The sequence below is a fragment of the Colossoma macropomum genome, unplaced genomic scaffold, assembly GCF_904425465.1.
Source record: "Colossoma macropomum unplaced genomic scaffold, Colossoma_macropomum, whole genome shotgun sequence".
NCBI lineage: Eukaryota > Metazoa > Chordata > Actinopteri > Characiformes > Serrasalmidae > Colossoma > Colossoma macropomum.
In genome coordinates this window covers 4,228,557-4,241,628 of record NW_023494803.1, presented here as the reverse complement: position 1 = coordinate 4,241,628, position 13,072 = coordinate 4,228,557, and the positions used below count along the sequence as shown (strand labels likewise).

Here is a 13,072-nt window from a genome sequence, read left to right as displayed (position 1 = left end):
GCCTTTAACGCGTCCTTTGAAATAGCTAGCATCATACTGCATGAAACATTCTCTAAAATAGCTAGCGTCAATCAGCATCGCTATGTGGAATCTCCCAAGCTGCTCCAATAAACAGGGTGTTTCCTTTTGGATGTGTCAATCTCCAGGAGGGTGGTGGGCGCTTAGCTTGTTTTAGCCCCTCGTTGCTGTGGTTATTCCTACCAGCAGGGTGCCATCTGCACCTCAGCATGCCGTAGCTAGGCAATACACACAGCTTGTTTTTATTTGGACACTGTCTGGATGGGGTAGGCATCCAAGGAGTCTTCCCCACTTTCGGAACGAGAGCATTTTGTCCGCTAGCTGTTAGTCTGCTGGGGGTGTGCTTGGAGCAAGCCATGCAAACCAATCAGGAAGCTGCGAAGATATTTCTGCTCAGTTGCACTAGGCAGATGTCCAAATGCCTCTCTCTCTCTGTCTCTCTCTGTCTCTCTGTCTCTCTCTCTCTCTCTCTCTCTCTCTGTGGAAGGTGACACCATATAAAACACCCACAGAAATGTAATGAGGATTGCCGATGACAGATGTTCAATAAACTAAACAGCATAATTGGCGTTTGCTGTGCCATCTTTATTTAACCATGCTTTCTCCCCACCGCTGAGCCGTATTAATGTCAGAACTGTTTGTTTATGGGCGACACATCTATCATAAATGTGCGCAAGTTTAACCATTTGGGATTTTGGCTATTTTTAGCTTTACAGTTGTATGCAAAAATTCAAACCGGTTGAGTTTCTGAGCAAAAATAAGCGGACACATCTTCTACCGGAAACAAAGTTAAATAAACGTAACATTTAGTGCACAATTCCTGTTTATTTGCTGAGTTTAACATAATAGAAACACTGAGTATAGAATGTGCCACATTTATGTTTTATTGCTGGTATCCCCAAATTATGTTAAACTCAGCAAATAACAGTAATTTACTGTTAACTAGAAAATGTCTTAACATATTTTCACTTAGAAAAGCAACAAAACATCTCATTTGACCAGGGTGCCCAAACTTTTTCACACAACTGTATTAGTAATTTAGTAATGTAGTGTGATCATATACATGCAATTTATAACAGTAAACTTTTTATTTTACTTCATATACATGAATATGAAGTATAATGTGTGTACTCATGAGATCCTGCTGGTGTGGGTTTCCTCCCTTTCAGTGATGCTCACAAAAATAGTGCTAATATCTCCCCCTTGTGTGTGATATTCAGACTGGCTTTAAGACCTGAAGATTCCCAGTTTATCCTTCAAACTGCATAGTAATCACTAAGCTGATTCATCAACAAAACATACATACATCATATGACTGTATTTTGACATGTAAGGGCCACAACCTAAAACAATTAGATTTTTGCTAAATAATTGTAAAATTATTTGAGCAAGATTAATCATTTTTTTGTACAAATGACCTACACATGTCTGCTGCAAATTAAAGTTACAACTTTGTTTCCAGCTCCTCCTGTTTATGAACAGTTTAGCTGAAATCAGAGTAAATGTGAATATCACAACTTACCCAATAGGTGGGGTTAATTGTAACAGATGGAGGGGCTGGTTGTAATATTTGCTAAAAGATCTGGTAAAGTGATGCGAACACAATTAATTCAGTATAATTCTATGTGGTTTGAACCAGATGACCTAAATACATAATGACCACATGATGACATAAAAACATGTCATGTAAATAAAATTTAGATCATTTCATTTTATTGTCCTGATACTTGCTCTTATACTTTGTAGTCAAAAGTAAATTTGCCAGTACTGGACACTGCCTCTTTTCATCTTAATTTTTATTTATGCATTTGTACATACATCTGGTATTTAAGTCATCATGTTGTCATTATGTATTTAGGTCTAGATGTATTTGGTGAAATGTAAGGTGCTACCCCACTGTTCCATTCATCAGTTTTACTGCTGTTTTCTGTCTGTGCAGTCAACAAAAATTCAAATCAAACCACATTGACAGGCACAACGTTATGTGTCCATTTTACCATCTTGGCTGTAAATCTGTCTCAGTGTGTGCTAATGTGCTGGAATAGGCTAACAAATTGAATATAAATGAAAACACACACTTACTTTGCTCTGCTTTAAGCTTTAGCTCAGCTATAGTCGGTGTTCTCGCATCTCTGACAGGAAACTTTTCCAATACTTTCATGTAAAATGTCTCTCAACTTGCGACTTTTTACAAGGCTGAAGTCGCTTCTCATTCGCCAGCTTCTTGTTCGAAATTTCCCGTTCCACCTCAAATGGTGCCTGAGTCGCCAGAATACAGTAGCTGTACCATTTAAGGTGAAATGGGAGAATTCGGCCGAGAAGCTGGCGAATGAGAAACTTCAGCTTCGTGACTTTTTAGTGTTTGACAGTTTCTCATTGCAAATTAAACGTATCAGGAAACCAGCTGGAGTGATTATAAACACAAATCAAAATCAATTTTTCTCCAAATTATCAATGTTTGTCTTAAATCTCTCTCTTTGCCTTTTCGTTAGCTACTAGCGAGGCGAGATTGTTGTCTGCATTGTTATGGTGACTAGCAGTCTGAGCACCAACCTTCAGGGTTAAAGGGTGAATTAGCAGTTCTACATTAACTCCAGCGTTTAAGACCATTTGTTGTTAGAACTGTTATTTTACTGCACTTTTTTTTAACTTATTTTTTACCTAAAAGTCTAGTTTTGCTGTAGGGGCAGTATGTTGCTGACCCCTGGCCTAGCACAATGAAAGAGTGGAAGGCTTTGTCACTGTTATATGAGTTATAGTCAGTATTATGCTCAATTCCCTGCCAGTTTCTCATATCAAACTGTTCAGAAATTGACAATGAATCATATCTCAGACTTTTTTCTCTCTTTCTTTCTCTCTGTAGAGGTGGACGAGTGTATAATTAGGCCTGATATTTGCGGCCAAGGCTTCTGCTACAATACACCAGAGAGTTACAACTGCATCTGCCATGAGGGCTACAGGCTGGACGATGAGGGCAGCACATGTATAGGTGAGAAACCACCACCCAGACTCAACTGCTGCATATCATGACAGAGTATTTCTTTTTTTATCTAAATTTGCATTCAACTTGTCTCCTGGGCAAAGTGTTCCTCTGCTTTTCTGTTCACCTTATTGATCTTTTAATTGATTGCTGTTGTTTGTGGTACAACCACTCGCTTACCCCATCGACTAAGCGGTCAGTTACCAATCAGTCAGACTTTTGACCTTGATTGTCGACAGACGTTGACGAGTGCGCGGACAGACCGGATCTATGCTCCAACGGTCGCTGTAAGAACACTCCTGGAAGCTTCCTGTGCGTGTGTAACCTTGGCTTCATTCCGGACGAGGAGGGCACCAGCTGCATCGGTAAGTCCACACACTCAGGGACAAAATGTGAACATGGTGCAAAAGTTAAAGAAATAGCTTGGTGAAAATCTAATTTAGAGAACAGTTAAGTTACAGAACAGTCTTTGCACTGGAGCATTGTGTTGTTAAAGGGTCACTTTGGCCAAAGTGCGATACAAACATACTTACTTGCTTTCTTTGGTGGTGCCAGTGGTTGAGATTGGGATTTTCCAGCTTAAAGACGAGGAAAACTCTATTCTGATGATGTTCACCGTTCAGGCATAACATTATGACCACCTCCTTGTTTCTATGCTCATTGTCCATTTTATCAGCTCCACTTACTATATAGGTGCACTTTGTAGTTCTACAGTTACAGACTGTAGTCCATCTGTTTCTCTGCATACTTTGTTAGCCCCCTTTTACCCTGTTCTTCAGTGGTCAGGACCCCATGGACCCTCACAGAGCAGGTACTATTTGGGTGGTGGATCATTCTCAGCACTGCAGTAACACTGACACTGGTGTGTTAGTGTGTGTTGTGCTGGTACGAGTTGGATCGGTGAGGGGGGGGTGGCCAGACTCCTCATAAACCAGCTCTGGTAATACTGAGCTAAAGGATGCTACATAGCACAACAAATAACATAGTAAACTCTTGGTTTAGGCTGGAGTAAACTTCCAAGACTGTCATCTATAACATTAGACAAACATGTCTTGGCTGGTTTGTGTACATTTTTCACCAAACTAACACTTTAATATAGAAATACGTGGAAAACTCTAGCTTTATTGTTGAAATATCAGCTGTCTTTACAACATTTGCATGAGATTGCTTTACGTAATCTCTTCACTAAGGCCTTTTTAAGTGAATCATATATGGAGGATAATTGATGGATTTTATAATCTGGAACTTAACTGAACAAGTTTCCAGTTCTTCGTTTAGCTAGGTAATGTCTCCATATAGAACTACTTGTTTTCCCTCATGGGCCATTCATTACCACTCCTTCTCTCTTGGCTCTAAGTGCCGTGTCCTGGGGATCTAGAGGAGGTCTATTTCTGGGCTGCTGGTCCTGCCCTCAGAATGCACTAAATGTAGCCGCCTGCCACTAGCTGGGTTAGCGGGTTAGCGGATGAGGGTTGGGAGCGGGATCATAATGAGTGTTGTCCCAGCTGTTGGCCGACCACAGGGAGTGTGGAAGTGTTTTCTTTTGGAAAATGCATTTTCACCACAGGTTAACGAATTCAGTTTTTTTTTGAAGACTCAGGAACAAATCTGTCCTGAAATAGCGCCGGCTCACGTGGTGTGATGTCATGTTGTTAGCTGTATATTTCTTCCTGTGGGGAAGTAGAGTGCCTTACTAGTGTGAGTAGGGTAGCCTCCTTTTAGATGCTCATCTTGGTCACTATTTATTTTGGTGGTCCCCTATAAATGATCTACGGATGCTATGAACAACATTAAGGTTGTGGCTATAGGTTTAGGAGAAGCCTTATAGTATCTATCACCCTCAATTTTAAGTTCAGTTGCATTTAATAGATATTTAGTTGAATGTTGGTTAAAGACAGACTGAGCATCTGCAAAAGCATCTACAGTGGACCATCAAAATAAAGTGTTACCTTTGCAGAAAAAAAATGCAATATTTAAGTTTGTTTAAACTTTTGCATACAGCTGTAGGACAGACTGGGTATCATGATGAGCCTCTTATCCTGGGAACCTGGGACCTTATTTGTATTTATCTGTAGTTTGCGATCTGAAATCTAGCAGATGATCTTTCAAGAACAGCATGAAATTATAACCAGTGTGGAAGCTAGTAGTGTATCCTGGAATGTAGCTCTTCTTTGTGTTTCCACTATTCTCCTTCTTTCCATCGCTCCATTTGACATCTGTTGAAGCAGAGACAGTGCAGCCCACCCAAGGCCAAAGGAAGCCCTGTATATTCTCTCTAGAGTTGATTTAATGAAAATTGCTCTTCTCTCTCTCTCTCTCTCTCTCTCTCTCTTCCACTCTCTCTATCTTCTCCCTTTGTTTGTTTTCTCTTGAAATTCTGTTTTATTTCTCTTTCTCATCCCCCCCTTTCTCTCTGTGTCTTCTTCTTTATCTCTCACCTTCTGCCTCTACCTCTCTCTCTCTCTCTCTCTCTCTCTCTCTCTCTCTCTGTCTCTCTGACAGATGTAGATGAATGTGAGGTTCCTCGTATGTGCCCTGAGAACAGTCTTTGTGTGAACACGCTGGGCTCCTACACCTGTCGTCACTGTGGCAGCGGCTACAGACTGGGCCAGAGCGGACAATGCGAAGGTATTGACCACTCACCACAGTGGCTACTTGCACCAGACTCATTTCGAATAGAATCACTTTAAGTACTTCTGTGGGATGAACTCCAACCAAATACAAAAAAATGCTATAAGAACTTTATATGAAGGGCTGTGCAAAAGTCAGGGACCACCCTTACATTCATTTAAGTACCAGTCAAAATGGCTATTAAGTACAAGTTACAAGTCAGGAAAAAAGCAGAAAACATATATTTAACAGAAAACTACACAGAAGCCTCAACAACTAAATACGATCTAATAAATATAATATATTAAAAATATATTAGCTTATAGATCAGTAGCTAGGCTAGCAGTCAGATTTGGTTGGCACCACAGGCATTCCCATTGGTTGTAGAATATAGGGGATGTGAGGCATGCTGGGAATTGTAGTGAGATAAACAAAAACATGGTGAATTCTGGCAAACCAGTGAGGCTGAGGGATGTAATACTGAGCTACAGAAGGCTACAAAGCACATATTAAACTCTAGTTTTAGGCCAGAGTTTTAGTTCTAGTTTTAGGCTTATGGTTTTTGAGACTGTATGAGATATTGTCATCCATAACACTGGACAAACATGTCTTGGCTGATTTATTCTGGATTATTATAGTACATAACAGTTACTTAACCAACCCAGATAGTTAAGAACTACATGATTTTACATGTGAACATCACAGTTGTTGCTGGTTGATTTAGGCTACGTTCACATTACCAGGTTGAAGTGGCACAAATCTGATTTGTTGCCCTAATGTGACTCAGCTCTGTTGTTTCCAGGGCTGTGTGAACACAAACCTGATCTTTTCAAATCCGATCTGAGCCACTTTCATATGTGGTCCTAGATCGGATACGTATCCTATTTGTTGCCGTGCGACCTTAATGTGACGCTCAGATCGGAATTCATGTGCTTTTTTCCCACTGTGCGTGCGCCATCATTCAGCGTTACCATGGCAGCAGCACCGAACAGAAGTTAAAGCCTGTAAATGGTGGAAAAGAAACACATCTCACCTTTTTCTCCTTTGTCTCGCTCTAATAATGAAGCTGAGAGCTGATCAGAGTTAATCATCTTCTCAGTGAAGCTCGTTCTGCTCGTTAGTTTGTGCTGATGATGAACGTGATTCATTCACGTGACGTTACTGAGTAGGATGTGTTCACGAGGGTCATTTCAGGACGCCGGTTCGTCACATTAATGACAGGTTTGAATCGCTTACCTAAACGAGTGTGAACTGTCGTATGAGAGAGATTTGAGCAATGAGACTTGTAATGTGAACGTAGCTTTAAAGTCCTGTTAATTCACCTGCAGATAGACTTGGGAGCCTACGATTTGACTGCTACTATCAGCTACAACGGTTTATTCCGTTTCTAAACTTACTAAAGGAACAACTGATGTCTAATACCTGACGCATATAGTGGGAGAAGACAAGCGGTCAGTCTTCATCATGTTTCCTGACATTGTATTCTCGCATAAGGGTAGTTCAAACATCTTAAACCCACATGGATCCTTATCATGAGGAAGTAAAGGAACTTTTTCCATGTTGGACCATTAATGATTGCTAACGGATGCTCTGGATGAACAGTTTGAAGTAACCGCCTGGGGGGCTGTTCATCAGAGCTCTGCTGCCAGAGTGTGTTTTTGCAGTTGAGGTGTTTTCTTTCAAACCACTTCATTTATAACAGTGTGCCATTGTGTCCAGAGACGGAGGGAATGGATGAGCTCCGCTCCGCCCAGGCCGCTCGTTTCACTCTCACCTCTCTGTGGGATAGCAATAACAGCCATCAATAAGGCCAGGCCTCTCTGCCAAATAACGAGCCACCTCGGCCAAAGAGTCATCCTGATGTTGCCAGATAGTGAGCTAGATGGATGAGACGGTGCTGTCAGACATTGATGCGAGCTTCCTTGCTTGCTTAGTCTTTTGTGTATTCTTCTCTTCCTGTGCTTCGTGTTTTAATTCACCTCTTTTCTGTCTGATTCTCTTTCTGTCTCTCCCTGTCCTGCTCTCTCTCTCTTTCCTCGTAGATGTGGACGAGTGTCAGAATGGAAGCGTGTGTCCCTCCGGTCTCTGCTATAACACTCTTGGCTCCTACATGTGCAGCCCGTGTCCTGAGGGATTCCAGGGCAAGGATGGCCAATGTGTAGGTAAGAGATTGAGCCTCAGTGTAGAGGTGCATGTTTGGAAAACATAGAGGAATGTTGTAGGTTGTATTTTCATATGCCGCTAAAGCCGTATCGTTGTTTTGTTGTTGGCTTCAGACTCATATTAGAAAAAACGGTAACACTTTCTATGAATGTCACCTTTGTAAGCATCTATAAACACATTTATAACATGTTATAATGTATTCATAAGGCATTATAAACATGGTTATAAATATTTATAAAAAAGAATTACACTGAATTACACTTTATAGCCATGTTTATTATACATTATGAATTGTTAATATAATGCATTATAAATAGTGTTAACAACATGTTATAATGTCAGTGCCAAAGAAGTCAGTCCCAGCTTGGAGAGCGTAAAGTAAAGACAAATACCAAGCTAACGGTGGTGAACATTACCTTTCCCACATTGGGTAAAACACTGATGGCAGCTCTAGTTTAAACTCTGACATTTGAAGCCTGTAATGTGCTTTAATGTGAATGTTTTAGTGTTTCAGTAAATCCTTCAGTAAATACTTCAACTTGAAGCCTCACTCTGAACACTGGAGGAGGCTTTAGTACAGTACGCTTCACTTTACTTAGAGCGGGCAAATACGACTTATGAGCTCTTATAATTTGTTATGAACAGTACTTATAATGTATTGTTAACAATTCATAATGCATAATAAACATGGCTATAATGTATAATGCATTTTTATAAATATTTATAGCTATGTTTATAATGTCTTATGAATGCATTATAACATGTTATGAATGTGTTTATAGATGCTTACAAAGGTGACATTCATAGAAATTGTTACCAAAAAAACTCTCTAAGCTGGATTTTTCAATGGCAAAAATGACTGGAATTTTTCAAAAATTGCCGCTATCACGCTTGCAGTTTTTCAAAAACTCCTCCTACCTTCAAAATATGTCATCAGCAGGTTTTCCTAGCCTTTAAACCAGAAAATCTCACCTTCGAGACTATAGTGGCACTACGGGAAGTTGTAAAATTGTGTACAAAGCTGTAGAATATGTAGAAATTTAAAATGTAATTATAATTAGAATATGTAATTATATGGACTATTCTGCCAGACAGTCAAAAAAACTATGAAAAAAATTATTTAGACCTTAGATATTATGTGGGGATTATATGAGGATTATGTTGGATTATGGTTATGTTACAATGATTATCCTATGGTAATATGAATTATGATTATCTTGCAAAGAATTATCATATAGTAGTAAGATAAATGACAGCATCCTCATTTCTACGATACTACGTTTCTGGCATAACCCCAACATTTCCATTTGTGAAAATAATAATAAACTTATATTTTTACAATTTTTTCAAAAGATCTTTTTGATTGCTTTTAAAGTGACCCTGCTTGTGACATATTTTGAAGGTAGGAGGTTAAAATGTTTATAATTTGAAATAAATGGGTCCCGGTGTCTGAGAATCAGTGTGAAACATTAAGAAACACATATTTTCTGCAGAGTTATGAGTTATGATTTCTTTTTTGTGCTTTAATTAAAATATTATGTATTTATGTGTGTGCAGCTGTTCAAGGCTGTGTTTGCTCGTCATGAAAGGCTAGCTTTTAAGTTCTGCTCAAATTTGTTAAAAATGTCACTGTTGAAACAGTCCCTACGGAAACATTTGGTGAAGTTTCAGTAGTGTTATGATTGTTTTGTTGGTGACAAAATGGAATGTTTAATCATTTGTTTTAATAAAATAAACTTTTGTTTTTAGAAAATAAAATAACTGAGGTATAGAAACGCTCAAGGCAAAAGTATTTTAATTGAAAGTCCAAGACAGTTCGGTACCGATTCAGAAGAATGATCCATATGTAGTATTTTTTACAGTTTGTAGCCTGACACATGACGAAATACCTAGCGCACCACATTTCAATATTCGGATTGGCTTTTGCTTGTAGAAATTCACTCCCATTTGCAGAATGTCTCAGTGTTTTCACTCTAGTCGCTTGCTTCCTTCCACTTTCGCTCAAACACACCTCTCTGCAGGACTGCCACCTGTCTCCATAGAAAGTGAAGGGAAGGCAAAATGAAAAGCGTTTTATTCCTCTGCAGATTCAGACCTTGAACTTTTGTATGTGTATATGTGTGGCCTTACCTTTATCTGTTTAATCTGCACTCCCTCATGGGGGCAGACATAATGGTCTTATTCCCCTCTGACTCCCCCGGTTCTATATGAGCTGACTCTGATGACCTCTGCTGCTCTGACCTGCTGAAAGATCATAAAACTTAAAGACCCAACATACACTGGAAATTCACACTGTTATGAGAACTATAAATCTTTTTCTGTGAGTGTAGCTAGCGCTAATATTTCAGATGGTGGCTGGGAGAGAATGGAAGAGTATGATGTGTTGGAGTTGTAGAAAGGTGGGTGCTAGGACACCCTCTTTGGCCACTTTATCAGAAACACCTCCTTTGTAGCTCCACCAAAGTGGTCTCTGTCAGCATCCCAACGTATCCTCATTTTGTCCCTTGTCCAATCTGTCCGCAGATATTGATGAGTGTCTGGACGGAACGGCCTGTGCCAATGGTCAGTGCTCCAACCATGAGGGCTACTTTGTGTGCGCATGCAATGAGGGCTTTGTTCTGGTTCGTGATGGCAAGGCCTGTACAGGTAACATCCTGCATTAATCTTGTAGGAAAACACATTAAAGAAATCCGAACTTTCTACGTAATAAAGTCATTGAGGTGTGAATAAAACAATGTATAGTGGTTTGGTGTGAAATAATTCATTGTACAGAAACTTATTGACTCAGATTTCCTTACAGTGGTGGTGATAGGAATCAGGGGTCATGATGTCTACAACACAAATATAGCCATTTTGTTTACTATCCAGAACCACCAATGAACCAGTGAAGTGGTTTTTTTGGGGACTGCTGTGTTGTACAATGTCCTGAATGTACTTATCCATCATTAATACGTATTAATACGTAACTGTTATAGCTCAAAATTTTATCTCAAAATGATCAGAAAACAGTGTCTCAGACATCATCCATCCTAAATACTGAATCTAATAACTTTCTGTGACATTAAATCCTTCAGATGTCTGGTTCCTGTCACCACTGTGAACAAGTCCAACCCAGTAACTTTCTCTGGAATGGAGTATTTCACATCAGACCACTCTGAAAGACTTTGTTTACATCTTAACCATTTGATTATGACATTTGGACAAATATATGGAATTTTCTTTTAAAGGGTCTATATTCTACATTTTCCTTGATGATTTTTGGGTCCAATTATAGTGGTCATGTGGTGTTTTATGTATCAAAAACAGTCATAATTCATTCACATGATCATTTTCCATCATCCCTTTATGTTTTATTAAATTATTAAATGGGCTGTTTTTGCGCCTGTGCATTTTAGTCTGAAATATGTCAAAAAGTAGTCTGAAATGTGCAGCATAAACTATTGGTTTGGGCTCAAGCAGGCCTATAGGGTAATCTAAGAGGATATCAGCGATGACAGACATGCTTCGAAAGTGATAGTTGCAGTGTTTGGAAACAGAACTGAGTGAACTAGAGATTAATTTAAAAATAAATAGCTTGCTAAATAATATTAAACGTGTGAACATGGACATGTAAACTTTTCACTGTTAAAACAGTGGATTATTATAGGGCATTAATAATCCATAGTGTCTCTGAAAAAAAAAGATGTAGTGTCTCTATGAAACAAACGGCATACTTCTGTAATGAGTATAACCACATGGGCTCAGGAATGCTTCAGAAAACCATTTTCAGTAAATAAAATTTGTTGCTGCATCAACACATGCAAATTAATACTCTACTATGCAAAGCAGCCGTATATCAACAACATCCAGAAACGCCGCCGACTTTTCTGGGCTAAAGCTCATCTGAGATGGACTGACGCAGAGTGGAAATATGTTCTTTGGCCTGACAAGTCCACCTTTCAGATTGTTTTTGGAAATAAAAAATGATGTGTTCTGTCCGAAGAGGAAATGGACCATCCTGATTGTTACTAATGCAAAGTTCAGAAGTCAGTGTCGATCATGGTATCGGGGTGTGTTAGTACCAGTGGCATCTGTGAAGGCATCATTAATGCTGAGGGGAGCCGACGCGTTTCAGACTAACACATGCTGCCATCTAGTCAGGATCTTTTTCAGGGCCGTCCCTGACAATGCCAAGCCACATTCTGCATGTGTTACAACAGTGTAGCTACATAGTAAGAGAATGGAGGTGCTAGACTGGCTTGCCTGCAGTCCAGACCTGCCTCCTGTTGAAAACGTGTGGCATGTTATGAAGCGCAATATATGACAGCCTGTTTAATTCTGAGAGGTAAAGAGGGGTTGGAAAATGGTCATATAAAAATGACTTGTGGCTGTTTTTGTGGACATTGGGAAAAAAAATACTAGAAAAACAGAGAATATGGGCCCATAAAGCAAGAAATATGAGCATGTTATGGGCCCTTTAAATCAGCATACAAATACCTTCTGCTGCATGAGCTTCATATGAGACCATTTTTGACCAGTAACTCCAGCTGATGAGAGAAGGAATACAGGAAGATAGATGTGCCTCTACTAGGTTGGATTGCATTTGAGACGGCGCAGATCTGTTATGAGTTGTGTGCAACATTCTGCTTGGCCTGTGGACTTGATTTTTAGTGGGTTTTTTTCAATCTCGAAAAGGAAGAGAGACATTTTTCTGTCTCGAAGCAGCGACGAATTTGTAGGAAAGTCACGTCTCAGACTGACTCGTTCGATTAAGCCTGAAGTTCCATCTTGTGATCCTGAAGTGCACTGGCGATGCTCACAGTGTCTGAGCATAAATCACTGGGAAATTTCTGGCGAGTTCTCACTCTCTATCAGTGGTTGTTTCTGGCTTGCTGAATCAATAGATGATATTTGGAATTCTGTACAGGAGCGTGTTTGAAGGATATGAAAGGGCCCATATCCTACATTTTTCTTGTATTTTCCTTTATTTCCCCCTTGAGGGCCATTTATGATATTTGTATAGTTTTATGTACAGAAAGAGACATAATTCATTTTTTCATGGCTATTTTCCAACTCAAATAAGAACTAAACAGGCTGCTTTTGTTACTGTGCCTTAAAGACTGACATATGTAGATGAGCTCTGTTCCCATTGGCTCTGTAATGTGCCTCATTCAAAAAGCAGTCTGGACTGCAAAAAGGTCTTATAACTTCAGTATGACTACACCCTTAAAAAAGATTCTTCAAGGGTTCTTTAGGTCCTATGTAGAAGCGTGAGCCCCATATAGAACCATTTCATGTTTAAATGATTCTGCAGGGTGAAAT

The 13,072-nt window shown here is 39.5% G+C and overlaps 1 protein-coding gene across 3 annotated transcripts in view; it reads left to right on the top strand.

The window, feature by feature from the left end:
* Nucleotides 1–13,072, top strand: part of ltbp1 (latent transforming growth factor beta binding protein 1) — a 229,208-nt gene that overhangs the window by 159,723 nt on the left and 56,413 nt on the right. For all 3 annotated transcript variants that reach the window (XM_036592702.1, XM_036592701.1, XM_036592703.1), the window contains 5 exons: nucleotides 2,882–3,007; nucleotides 3,238–3,363; nucleotides 5,501–5,626; nucleotides 7,651–7,770; nucleotides 10,295–10,417. In XM_036592702.1, the coding sequence (XP_036448595.1) occupies nucleotides 2,882–3,007; nucleotides 3,238–3,363; nucleotides 5,501–5,626; nucleotides 7,651–7,770; nucleotides 10,295–10,417 (621 nt within the window). The remainder of the gene's footprint in view (nucleotides 1–2,881; nucleotides 3,008–3,237; nucleotides 3,364–5,500; nucleotides 5,627–7,650; nucleotides 7,771–10,294; nucleotides 10,418–13,072) is intronic.